This window comes from Abramis brama (genome assembly GCF_963993115.1).
Source record: "Abramis brama genome assembly, chromosome: 14".
Taxonomy (NCBI): Eukaryota; Metazoa; Chordata; class Actinopteri; order Cypriniformes; family Leuciscidae; genus Abramis; species Abramis brama.
In genome coordinates, this window is record NC_139976.1 from 12,455,870 (window position 1) to 12,470,183 (window position 14,314).

At 37.7% G+C, this 14,314-nt stretch overlaps 1 protein-coding gene across 1 annotated transcript; it reads left to right on the plus strand.

Annotated features, from left to right (window-relative positions):
• The first annotated feature begins 705 nt into the window (after positions 1-705).
• Positions 706-10,779, plus strand: LOC311095918 (zinc finger protein 518A). Its single transcript, XM_084134806.1, has 2 exons — positions 706-786; positions 3,717-10,779. The coding sequence occupies exon 2, from the start codon at positions 3,735-3,737 to the stop codon at positions 8,250-8,252; it is 4,518 nt and encodes a 1,505-aa protein (XP_083990932.1). The 5' UTR covers positions 706-786; positions 3,717-3,734; the 3' UTR covers positions 8,253-10,779.
• Positions 10,780-14,314: the final 3,535 nt, after the last annotated feature.

Below are 14,314 nucleotides of genomic sequence, written 5' to 3' on the forward strand. Positions count from 1 at the left end.
TATTTAGTAAATAAATGTAAATGTATCTAATTCCTAAAATGTGAAGTGTAAAGCCTGAAGTTGCAATATGAGAATTTGTTTGCCAGAAACAACTTGCAATAAAAAAACAGTTTGAAAATTCATGTTTAGTGTAAACATTATATGTGTAAAAGCCTTATCAATTTAATTTAATTAACATTCATTGCAGTAATATGTCTATATTCTTTTATTTATATTTGAAATTATGGTTACCCTGATATAATCTAGGATCACTTGTTACATAAATGTTAGATAGGCCTACCCAGGAAAAGCATCATCATCTTTATTATCATCGCAGTAGCACAATATGATTCTTACATCTATTTGCGCATTTCAGTGCGCCAGTATTTGTAACCTAGTAAACACTATTTAACTATCTATCAGAGTAATGATATTGTAGGTCAAGATGGCGCTCCATGATTTAGAGTGAGTCATGGCGTCCCTTGAGTCTACAAAACAGCAGTATGCACGGCCACTTTTATAGATGGACAAAACTGCGTCTGAAACAGACCGAAAACTACGTGGATTTTAATTAAAACAACACGTTTAATTCATCAATTAAACAAAGGAAATTTGTATTCCATTTAGAGAATTTGCTTTGAGGTTTAAAAAGAAATATATGTTTGTAAAGACGACCTAATGAGTGTTTCAGGTAATCCATATTCATCCGCTCTGAGTTCCTGCCTCACGCGCATTGAAGGCAGCGGAACCCGGATGGAACTGTCATGGCTGCCGTCACCGACCTGCCAGTCTAAAGAGAAAAGAGAGGTAAATTTCTCTAAACTGCGCTTATTTGAAACAGCGGTTTTAATTAAGACACAGTGGCATTCAACTCCAATATAACTGTGACTTTTTTTGAGTAGTGCGCTCTTACGTTGACTTCTTTGTGTTTTTAATCGTATGATTACATCCAGCGTGGGTGGGGGCGAGTTGCTTTATTTTTGTTGATGTGGATAAATAACATGGCTTATGAGTGAATGACTTTGACATTTGTAGGTTTGTTCGCTTAGAGAGTAGCGGGATAATCGGTGTGCATCCAGAAATGCACAGCCATAATTGTCGTGTTGAGTCGATTGACATGGCACTTCCTTTAGTTGGCTGTGCATTGTGCGTGTCCGCGTTGCACAAAGTTGGTGAATGTCAACTTAATTTAAATAACTTTATTTCTTCGCAGATGCAGGACTTTGTTGTTAGGTGTTGCTGGTTTTGTATCATGTTTTTAAAAAGTTTGTTTGCGCATCTGTAGAAAGATTGTGAAGTAATGAGATTCTGATGAAAAGTTTGGCTAATAGCAATTGTGGAAAATGAGAAAAGATAATCAACGCTGTCTGTTACAAAGATGTGCACGGATATAGGTATGAGATACGATCATGCTGATGAAGTTTACACTTAACAAGAGAGTTTAACTTGCATATGAAATGATGTTCCATCCATCACTTCACATCTTGGTTGTAAATTAGTTTGGAGTTTATCATTCAAACATTAATCCATTTAATTCCAGCGTTCTCCCAGCTCGTTAGATAGCCCAGTGAAATGAACATTTTCCTCCATTTCTTGCATTTTCTGAAGTTTTGTACAAGTTAGTAATGCTGGTCACAATTATAGCCATTGGGAGTCTGATTGCTCAGTTTGTTAATGACCCAATAGCCTAGATGAATTTTTTTTCTTTCTTTTTTTAACTATCAAGCAATTGTATGGAGAATGGGAAAAATAATCAAAGAATAAATTCATTTTTACTTTTCATTTGATGTAACATCTAAAATTATTTGTTATTTATTATTGTTTTTAAATATTGAATGTTATTGAATTGTTTTAAAAATTTGTCTGAGGGTTTTCCCACTGTTCACAAATGTGACCACTGGCATGTATTGTGATCCTTTTTTATATGTGCCAGAACAATCTTAAAAATTCATTTAATTTAAGATTGTTTAAATATGTGTCTCGCATGTATCATGACGTGTTTTACATGCTTGCTTTTATGTAACTGACACAGACTCTCATTTTTCAGAGGTGCAAACTAGAATTAAACTGTTGTCATAAAACAATTTACACCAGTCATGTAAAACATAATCACATGAAATCAAGACAGTCTGCATTTTAATATTTGACAACTATGTGTAAAATACATCAACAACTCTTTTTAGATAATTGACTCAAAAGTCACTTTTGTCAAGATGTGACCAGTGGGATTAAATTGGTTAATGGCAAAGTTTGATTGCTGTATAATTGTTGAATCACAACATTCAATCTTAAAAAATATTATAGATTTGATTTGATAGATATTGACATATTTCTAAATTATTACATTTCAACAGGTTACCATACAGACAGAGTTAGCATTTCTCAGGGTTAGACTCTAGTTATTCTCCACAGTAAACATTTCAAATAATATTATTAAACAGTATGACAGCAGTTGTTGTTACGTGACCTACACTACATCACATGACGTCATTGCACATTTCATTTAGCAAGTGGTATCCATTTATTATCTTGGAAATAAAAATGGATATTTTGAAAATATAATGTAATTTTGTGTCAAATATCTTAACATTTGGCAGCTCAATCATGAGTCAAGACAAATGTTTAAATTCTGCAGTTTGAATTACTTATGTCAGTTCATTCTTCACTGATGAACCACAAATTAATGGGAAGTGCTATATTCTGCACAGTAAACAGAGTACTGCTCATTTTGGAAAACATAGTGGATCATCCATGTATTTATGCATGCAGAAAATTAGACATGCTATAAACTGTTGTAGTAATTAGTGTAGTATGATAGTATGCTGTTGTGATCATCTCTTAAACACAGGTAAAAGTTGTGATGGGTAGGTCCATATGGAAATTTGCAAAATGCTCTGCAGATTTTCACAGACTTTGAACAACCAATATTCTAAAAATTCTTCGCATCCCATGCCCCTTATCTGTTTATTTATCAGATATTGTTTGGCATAGCCTATTTGATGATATTTTGTTGATTATAAACTTCTAAGTGGTGCGTATAAAAAAAGAATTCTGGATAATATTCTGCAAAATTGGCACAGAAAATGAAAAGTAACTCCATCTGGGCTCCTAATGATTACATTTTTGCAACATTCATGAATAAAAGTTTTTCATACTTCTCACTCTGCAGTATAACTTGGCTGTTAAAGGCTATAAAATGTGACAACCAGTTTTTCCAGATGCAAGGAATTGAGATGAATGGCATTGAAATATTTTCTGTTCTGCTTTCTTGACACAAACTAAGACAAGCATGAAAGGCAAGAAGATGTTGTCTGTCATTTTTAAACAAATACTAGTATTATAGACTGCACTAGAGAGAATATGTAGTCTATAGTAAGTCATTTTGTGGAAAAAGAAATTTAGTTATTCTAGTTAAATTACAGTAGTCAACATTTAAAGTGGATCAAAACCTGTCATCAAAGTTATACATGAATTTTAAACAATACCTGTTCTTGTCTTAGGACAACTTTGTTTAACTTTTTTGATCCACTTTAAATGTTGACGTTTCTGTAATACTTTTATACTCAACATATTGCATATATGTTTGATTTAAGTGTAAATTAAAGCATAGTAGCTCTTACAAGATGTATTTAATAGAGGTAATTTTTCTTAAATGCTGTAAAACATTAACTGTACAGTAGTATTATTCACTTATTACAATATAATAATGTTTTTGTTTTGTTTTCCAAATATTGCAGGAGCCTATATTATAAAGCATGGAGGTTGACCTGACCGCATCAGATGATCCCCCTGAAAGCCATGACCAGAGCCAGGATGATGACACCTTACTGAACCACACTTTGCCACTCGAGTTGGCACATCAGCTTCCAGAGACAGCCTCTTGTAACGAGCAGTGTGACCAAGATGAAACGCACCCTGAGGAGTCAGCCACTGATAATCTTCACATAGATGGCAAAGCTTCTGGAAAGACTCCATGTAAGATGCAGCAGGGTGCAATCTTCTCTGGAAAAATACTGAGTTTTTGTTGTTCTGAATGCAAAGACGACACCACTTACAGCCCTAACGACTTGCTGAAGCATTTTCAAGGATCACACAAAGGAACCCTTCCAACTTATCCTTGTGATCTGTGCTCGTTTGTCACCAATGAATTCTCATCTCTTCAGCGACATCGCATTGGACATCGAAACACTTTGGTCACGTGCGAGATTTGCAACGATGGGGTGCAGTATTCACTTCTTTTGCTCACCAGGCACTTTACCAACTGCCACAGCCGTAATGGACAGTTTCGCTGTAAAAAGTGTGAGTTCTCCACCAGAGATGCAGGAACCTTTGTTCAGCACATCCATCGTCACAACGAACGCAATCACAAATGTGTGAAATGTCCGCATGGTAGCCCCACACAAGGAGAGCTTCAGAAGCATAACTTGGTGTTTTCAGGGACTTTTCCTTTCTCTTGTCAGATGTGTGGCTATAGTGCAGCTCGCAGAGAGTACCTGAACAAACATCTTACAGTGGCACACGGTGAGGAGATGAACAAGAGGAGAGCAAATGAGGACAATTCTGGTGTTAATTCTGGACTAAAACTGTTGCTTAAGAAGTCTCCTCCAGGTGGAGGATCCAGAGAATCGCAGTGGATGTCAAAACTTAACTCACTCCCTGGTGTAGGTCTGCTCGATCATAATGGCAGGTTGTTTAATCCTGAAAAAACCTTGGAGGAAACCCAGCAGTTTCTTGAAAGAGCTGTTGGGGTTAAAAAAGAGAATAATAAATGGACAAAGTCTACCGTACAAAGTGAGCCACAAACTTTGCACCTTATTCCATCAACAATGCCACAACCAAAGTTACAAGAGCATGAGATTAGTCCAGGACTTCTGAATTCAACCAACAACAATGGACTGACTGTTCTTATGGTGAAGAATAAAATATCTATTCCACCAAACTGTACCACTAAAGTAATGGGCTTTAAGATAGTAGATGGTAAAAAGCATTTAGTTCTAAAAGTCATACCGACAAAACCAGAAGACTCCACTGAAAATGAGGTTTCTGATTCACACATCGGTGATGATGAAGATAAAACAACCAGCAGCCCTTGCTCTTCATCCTCACCAAGCATTGGATCTCTCCTCAGTTTAGAGTCTGGAGAATCAAATGAGCCATCTTCCATAAAAGAAGAGTCGCCGGAAGTTGAAAATCACATTGGCAACCATCTCCCCCTGACAGAGGAGCACAAAGTTAGCTTTAAGATTGCAAGTAAGGCATGGCAGGTTAATAATGAGGATACTGAAGTCTCACATGGTACTGAAGTCTCACATGGTGTACTGTCTACAGCGTCAAAAGATGCTGCACTTTCTCTGTGTCAATGCCGCCAATCGAGTGGGAGTTCATCGCCGCATCTTCATGAGGTATCTTTCCTCTGTTCAAGTGAAAAAAGCTACATTGATGATATCCAGACAGCAAATCCAGCCGCCACACCTCCTGTTTCAAAATCAGAGTTTTCCTCTGCTGGTTCTGAGACTACACTTTCTGATTTGCAAATTGCTCAAGTAAACCCATCTGAATATGAGGCTACAGCTTTCGCTTCAGTTATGGATCAACCCTCAGGTTCACAGGCACCTGCTGATGAAACCACACATCCTTCCTGTGACTCTTCCAATTCAATATCTGATCCTGAAATGTCTGTAGATGACAAGTTCACACACGTTGATATCCTGAAATCTAAACTTCCTAATATAAAAACAACAGATGCAACATTTGCTGTGCTTTTGGAAGAATCTCTTATCCAGGAACCTCAATTCAGTTCAAAAGGTGGTAAACCATGTAAGAATAACAATGACCCGAGCTGCCCTATTAAACGTTCTGTGGAAAAAAACATCATTGATTCAGTGGCTGCAGAAGGGCAAGATTCTAATTCTCACAAAGTTGTGACCACATTTTGTGAGATGACTGACATTAAGACTTTTAACACAGAAGTTGGAGAGACCTCTCAGTTTTACCCAAATTCTCCTTCTGACTCAAGTGAGACCAAAGCTTCAGACAGTGTAGTTGGAAAGTTCTCTGAAGTAACTAAAAACAAAACCACTGTGGCAATCTCACAAAATGAAACTAGTAAAGGTGCGTCACCTGATGCCAAAGATTGTAACACAGAGGTTGAAAATAACTTTCTTAATTCCCCAAGTCAAGAGGTCTTTAGTTTCCACAATTATTCTAAAGATTCCTTCGGGAGCTCTCCCGATTCATTGCAGCCTGAGGAAGACTCACCGCTGGGGCTAGAGGAAGAAGAGTGCGAGGAGGATTTTGGTGACTGGAGCTTAACTCTGCCGGCATCGCCTCCTCCTCCAGTGGAAGAAGATAGCAAGGGAGTGGCTAATGAGAGTAATCCAGCATTAGAGCGAGTGTCAGATAGTGATATTGAGGTTGATGAGTGCATAGCTACTGTTGATGATTCACTCATTCCTGTGCTTCCAGAAAAAGAAGTAGAAACGACTTGTTCATCCTCATCAGAGAAGAAACCGGAAGGCATCACATTTGCAAGTGAGAATACAGCGGCAAGCTTGACTAGCGCAGCTGTTTTGGGAAAGATACTTGAAAAGCACTCGGACGCTATTATCAGCCAGCAGCTTGAGAAAGAAAGAATGATGTCTTCAGGTACAGGACAAGAAACTGTTAGGCCGACCAAAACCACACTTCGGATTTTGCAAACACCTGAAGGAAAACAGCAGATGTTCCTTCAAACTACTGACACTCCATATGCTGTGCCAGTTCAGCTGAAAAGTGGAGCTGGGTTCAAGCTGATTACTAAGTCCAGTTCTCCCAAAATTAATGTGTCCTATGTGAAACCTGGGATTGAGACAGCCAGCAAGACTAAGGGAATAGCTCTGACTTTAAATGGAGGCAGAATTGGCATGTCTACACAAAGTTCAAGTCTGGAAACTAAAGGTCAAGCGCCTATCCAAATGGCACCGAGCGGCAGTGGAAACCGCTATTTCGTCAATGCTGCAGCTCTTAAAGCATCTCTTCTTTTTTCAGGTGCTGTCAAGTCCTCATCTGGAGAACAGGCGACCAATGTGCCACAGACTTGTTATTTAGTTCAGAGATCACTCCCTGTTACCCCAGTTAGTAGTGAGTCAAATGGTCCAAGTTCTAAGACTGTGCTTGCAACTCGTCCTGTATTGGCCATGCCTGTGAATTCAGCAGATAAAACCAGTCCCTTGCAGTCTGGGAGGCAAGCTTACTTAGTTAGATACATTTCTCCAGCTAAGTCGGGTATACTTTTGAACAATTCAGATGGGAAAGCTTTGAACCAGGGCAACCAAGGAAATGAGGCGGGCAAAAACAGGGTATTCCTTAAGATAGTTCGAGGTCCCAACGGCACCAGATTTCTCTCCACTGCTCCATACACCACAGCCAAAAAGTCGGTATACCTTGCCACAAGCTCTTTACAGCCCCCTTGCTTGTTAATGTCCTCAAATAAATCTTTAACCAATGTGTCGGCAGGTCTGAAAACCTCTACTAATTCCCAGGGTCTCACTCATAAACTCATCCCAGCATCCCAGCTTAAACACATTTTACCCCAATCCAATGTTCAAAACAAAAGCAGGGCTGAACATGATGTAGCATTACAGAAGTTTCCACTTGTTCCCTGTCCCATCCGTCCACGAAGCCAAAGGAAACGGAGGCGAAGGGCTTTGTTTGAGGAAATGCTGGAGGGCTCCTCCAAAATGAGGAGAATCTCAAGCAAGTCGTCTGAGAAAGATGCTACCTCAATTTGGGAGCCTGTTGCGAAAGATGTCATGAGAATGCTAAGGCTCTGTCCCTTTAGTCCACTTCAAGAAATCAAATGTCCCCGTCGAAACCAGCCTGTGGTTGTTCTGAACCACCCAGATGCAGATATTCCTGAAGTTTCTAGCATCATGAGGTCAGTGAACAAATACAAAGGTGAAGTTCTCAAGGTGGCACTGTCCCAAAGTACAGTTAAAGCCCTCTCTGAATCTCCAAATACACTTTCAAAGCAGAATGCTTCCAATGGCAATGGGAGCAAAAGATCAAGGCCAGTAGGAGGCACTGTTCAAGAGAGATTCATACTAAAACTCAAGTTAAAAAAGACTAGCAGAAATAAGTATGAGGTGGTGAGGTCCTCATCTGCTGGTTCAGAGCAGCAGTCAACATTTTGTTGCTGGTTTTGTGGCCGAGTTTTCAACAACCAAGAGGACTGGATCGGCCATGGTCAACGGCATCTAATGGAGGCGACAAGAGACTGGAATAAGCTGTTCTAATGCAACTGCAGAGCCCCTGGATTGGGCCAAATGCCATCCTACGTTGTAGAAAACAGATTTGTTTTGTAATCTTTTCTTCTTTTTTTTTAATAGTACAGTAAGATACAGTTAATCTGTCTATATTATTTTTCCATAGATTTTTCTCCAGAAGCTTTTAAAGGGTATAGTGTAATAGAGAAGCGTTTGGTACCTGAAACAAGTTTGTATGTAAATAATTTTCACCCTTGTATATTTAAAGCGAAACCCTTGAGTATGTATAGAATGTTACTGTGAAAACTGGACACACTGTATGTTTATGGTGCAAGCAGGAAGATCACTGGTATAAGATGGTGCTGTCTCTTATATACCTTTTTTAATGCAGACAATTGAACCAATTTCTCAGGTAATTCCATAGTCTTTGAATAAGTGAATGGTCCAGTTTATAAAGAAGTAAATATCTTTCATTCTGAAGCTGTGTACAATTGTAGATTTAAACGTTATGTACCATTTTAAGTACAGTTTTAGTTGGCTACAAATGTCCTACTTCCTACGTCATTGAACCATATTGTTTTCCCATTTATGTCCTTTGGGGCTTAGATGTTGTGAAAAGTTCAAAATGCATCTGCAAATTTTAAAGGGATAGTTCCCCAGAAAATGAAATTTTGTCATTTAGTTCACCCTCATTTCTTTCCAAACCTTTATGACTTTGTTCTGTGGAACACAAAATATGTTGTTGTTTATTTTTTTCATACAATGAAGTCGGTGTAGTTTAATGTTGTTTTGGAGCCTATTGATTTTCATTGCACGGGCAAAGCCTGGAAAAACATTCTTCAGAAAGTTTTGTGTGTGTGTTCCATAGAAGAAAAAGTCATACAGCTTTGAAATGACATGAGGGTGAGTAAATGGACATTTTCATTTTGGGATGAACTCTTCCATTAAGTATTATTTTAGAATATTGCCTAAAAACAAGCCCAACTGGTTCCTGTGGAAGCCATCCTTTTGAAATTATGTGTCCTGTGAGGTGGTTTGCCATTAATACGCTGTATTTGTTCTCATGTTGTTTCTTAGGGTCAGTTTTGTATCTACCTTCATTACATCAAATCAGACCCGGTGTCCCTTCAGTAGCAATAATGGACTTTATAATAGTTTGAATGTTTTTTTCTGAAAATATATTCTGAACCTACATCTGTTAGTTATGGCTTTGGTGCTTTTTGTTGTCCTTTTACTTATTTGAAATGAAGAAATGCACCTGTAAATGTACTATTATGCTTTACTAAAAAAAAAAATTATATAAAACATGACGTATTGAGATGCAAGCCAACAAACCTCAAAAAGCCAACTAAACACTAACTGTATTTTCATTTTTTGTGATACTTGAGTGCCTCATTCTGCCTCAAAGTTTTAACAAGGTCCGTTTCATTTCATGGTAAAGTCCACATTTGTAAGATTTGTGTGTGCTTAGCAGAGTTCAAAGATTAAGATTGACCATTCATTTGTGCTAGACTACATTGATTTTTTGCTTTCAACTGATTTAACTTTAAAGCAGAAGTTAAGACTTCCTTTAAACTATTTTTGAGACACTATTTTCTCATTGATAGCTCCAATATCAAGCCTTTTTAAAATATGGGTTTCTGTCCCATATGAACAGTTGTTTTTGTTATAATATTCAGTATATCCTTTACATTTAAAGCATGCTTTACTAGACATTTGATGAAACTGTTGTTTTATATACTGTTCAACCCAGTTAACACTGTCCAGATACAGTGGACTCAATGGTGCTTTTGAATTGATCTGTCAATCTGCTAATTTTTTAGTTTCTCTAATAGAATTTCTCTTTAAATGTAGATAAACGCCTCACAAGTGCTGTGATCTGCCACGCTGAAGTCTCACTGAGAGATCTCTGTAATTGTTAGGACAGATGTTTTAATTTGTCTCTGTCCATTAATCTTTCTTTGTCCATTGTGCTTGAATGAAGCTTTGATGGCAGAAAGGTAATAATCCATCCATGATTTAAGTAGCGAGTGTTCAGTGTATTATAGTTGTCATAAATCAGTGATTTCTCTGAAGCTTTACTTTCCCGTGTTTGGTCCGTTAACTGTTTCTAACACATGAGAACTTTGTTGTTGGCATATCAAGTTTTATTTTCAATATTCACTCAGTATGTATGTCACCCTCTTTGTGACATGACAATCACTGTTATACATGTGAAGTAGTGGAATTGTTTATGCAAACCCTAACAGCCACCTAATATTCAGCTCAAATCGCCCAGCTTGAAACAAGTAATGTCACGCCATGAATGAGCAAAAATATAGTCCTCACTCAGACATCTGTCAACCAAATAATGTTTGTCATGAGGCAAAAATGTCCTTCCTTCCTTCCTTCCTTCCTTGTAATGCCCATGTCACAAATGTTTTTATTAGGATCTGAGAGACAAGTTTATTTTTTTATGCTAAGTGCCTGAAATGTGATGCACCAGGTTGACACTATATTGTACTGTATTTACCTCCTTGCAGTTCCTTCTTTAATAAATGTAAATATCTTTGAAGAATGTTTTTTTTTTTTTTTTTTTTATGACTAAAAATGTTTGACACTTTTATTGCCTCTGGGGTTGCCTATTTATATTTTGGTATTTATGTGACTTAATCTTGAAGATGGAGATGTTGCGAGGAAGCAATCACCTCTAGGTGGCAGTATTGTATTAGGTTAGTAATTTAGTACTGACTGTATAATGTCATTAATAGGATGTTTTCCTAGCACATTGGCACAATATTGACTTCATTGGTATTCACATATATGATGCCAACACATAGGTTTCTTTAGATATATCTTTATTCTGGTAGAAACATTCTACACATTTTTATGTGGTCAACTATATTTATTCTTTTCCCTTCACTTTCATAATTCAGAAAAATGTATGTTTACCAATGCATTATTTGCTGTGAGGTCTAATAATATTAAACTAATTGTATAAATAGTTTAATTTTCAAATATTTAACAAAGTTGTAGATGTTTCAGAGAACTTTATGCTGATCTGCAAGCTACGGTAATACAATTCAATTCACAATTAACTGAATTATTGTGTTATTTAGTGTTATAAATTCATTTTGATATTCTCTTATCAACTACATACAGTATTAGTAACTTATCCCTAAACTAAAAATATGTCAAATTTTGCCCTCAATATATATTTGTCACTTTCCTGATTGTATGCCAGTGTTTTTCGGTTCTCTTGAACAAAAAAGAAATCGAAATTAAAATTAAAATGAGTTCTAAGATTGTTCTGAAATGAACACAACTGCCTATTTTGTGCAATCTTTGTGGATCATGTATATAAAGAGTCATGCTAGTGGATGTTATATATAAAATTAAACGAGAATATAGGCTATGTATGTAGTTCAACCGTACATGACACTCCAAATGAATGTATTTATTATACTATTTAAGTTGCTGTCCAGTATACGCTCTAATTTACTAGGCCCTGGTTCGGCCTTCATTTTCATGAAGGCTCTGTCATGATAATGAGGGCAAAATCTCTACCCAGGCTACGATTTGCCGTGAGTCATTATCCTATGTCGCGATGAGGATATTTGAAATGCATAAATGGGGCGTTGTATCAGGGGAGACTTATGGCCTCATGAGCAGATCACAGGATCGCAGATCTAAGACTGACTTTTTAATCTGGGATCGACTGATTGATTGTATGTGCTGGTATTCAGTGCTGGGCTTCAGAAAACCTGTGGACCCTCACTGAGCAGGACAGTGAGAGACAGGTCCGCCTGCTTTGACAGGATTTAAATAGGTCAGGCTTGTACCAAAGCTGTCTGCAGACCGCCTCTGACTTCCTGCCATTGAAGTGGTTCAGGCCATGGAGTGGCCTGCGGGAAGGAAGGATGGCAGCCCATTCCGTGAGAAATGAAGCATTAACACACAAAGATTAGAAATGGAAGGAAAAAGAGAATAGACTTCATGATTAAACTATTGTTATGCAGTCACCATTTTGTTTCACAGTTCAATAAGCAGATAAAGACAAATTCTGCTGTATTTAAACTTAAATGAACTATATATTTAGTAACTGCAGAAGTAATACCTAATTTGTCATTTTCAATGTTTTTAATATATACATTAATATGCTACAATATGATAAATGTTTGAAATGTAATTATCAAAAACATAAAGCTTATTCAATTTGTTAACTAAATGTGTGTGTGTGTGTGTGTGTGTGTGTGTACATAATATATATATACTACACCATACCATATATATGTGCATATGCCATACAAATCAAAATAAATTCAAAAGATGTTATCCAATAACAAAACATTGGATCATTTAACTTCAAAACTATTGAGATGGAAAAAATATCACAAATATTGCAGATCAGCTGAAGTCAAGATGAATGAGAACCCAGCTACTCAATAAATGTTCAGATGTATTGTTAACAGAAAGAAATACTAGTGATGGTGGGGGCACCTTGGCCCATCTTACCCTACATTTGACATTATATAATCAATAATTCCAAAACGTAAAAAAAGAAAAAGATCCATCCTTACATTTTATTCAAAGGAGGCTATTTATAAGATACCTGTCCACTTCTCCAGCTCACCACACTGTTCTATTCCTATCCTTTGCCATCCCCCGCCTATGGATCTATTTATCCTCCTTCCTCTTCAGTACATCATTTTCACTGCTCCCTCCCCCTCCCACTCTCTCTCTCTCTCTCTCTGATAGCTTGTCAGAACTGCGTTCTGTCCATTACCATTCAAACCAAAACCAGAACATCAGAGAGTAACCACATGCCCACATCTATATAAGGCACAAAATAAATAGGTCACAGTCCCATGAAACTCTAAATAAATAATGTCAAAGGGCGAAGTAATTGTCATTTTTTTAGTGGTACTCAGATACTATCTGATTCAGAGGGCTGTGGACTGTTGTATAACCACTACGCAAGTGTTAAAGTCAGCACAAGTTGGAAATTGTAAAATGGCTTTAAAAAAAAAAGAAAAGAAAGTAGGGCAGGAGTTGATTTTGTTAATCAGGAATGAATTATTGTCACAGTGCACATTTTTCGCCCTCACTATCGTTTACAAAATCAAAACAAATTTTAATAACGAACAATTTGTTAGTCATTTTGTTATTAACAGTGCCACAGTCTTAGGATGATTTGTCTGAGATGATAGCTTGATGAATCTGCATTTGGTCCTATGACACAAGCCCAAATAAGCTCCCTGACCTGAGCCTGTCAAGTGTGCATTCTGCTGGACAGTGTTAAAGTCCACCAGCAGATGGAAGTGAGGAGCAGCTCCCCTGCAGTTCTGACGCGATTAGAAGCGAAGGCGCTCGTCTCCACAGAACATTTTAACCCAATGGGTTACTCAGTGAACTCCACATTGCTTATTCTCATTTAGCCGTGTACACTAGTTTGGCTTGAATGCATTTTGCTGATTGTCTTCCACTTCAACAAATGACCTATTCACCCCTGCATTCTTCTGCTTTTCTTCTTGATTTGGATTCTTACATATAAGGCCTCTTCAATTAAACAAAGGATTTTTTTTTTTTTTGTCTGTGTGTCAAGAAGTCTATTAGTCAGGACCTCAAGAAGCCTTGTGGGCAACTAAGTGTGGGCAAATGTTCAGTATAAAACATTGAAAAGTTCCCAAGCATGTACCAGTGGTAACCTCTCACAGCTGTTGAGCTGGAGGCTAAAAACTCCTTTAGAGGCTGGCAGTTGTTCATCATCTCTTGGTTCCTACAGTTCCGAGCCGATGTCAGAGTCCTTGACAACAGAATGTGTGAGCAGGGATCAGCTGCAGAACGGGGAGGACTGATGAATAAACAATGGTCCAGGCCCTGCAGCTCTGAAGGCTGTCAGCAAGAGCTGAGACGCAGCCATGATAAGCACACGCCCGACTCAAGGCGAAGGCGATCCCTTTTCTTCCTGCTGAGTTCAGGGATGATTTTGACAAAGCGCACTGGCCTTCACACAACACTGCGAATGGGCGGAATGAGAAATAGATCTAGTTAGGGAAGCACTCAGGCAACTTTGAGCATTATGCATTGCATTTTCGCACAATATTTTGAAG

Excerpts from the sequence above, each read along its gene's own strand:
- LOC311095918 (XM_084134806.1), top strand. The coding sequence starts at position 3,735 with ATGGAGGTTGACCTGACCGCATCAGATGATCCCCCTGAAAGCCATGAC.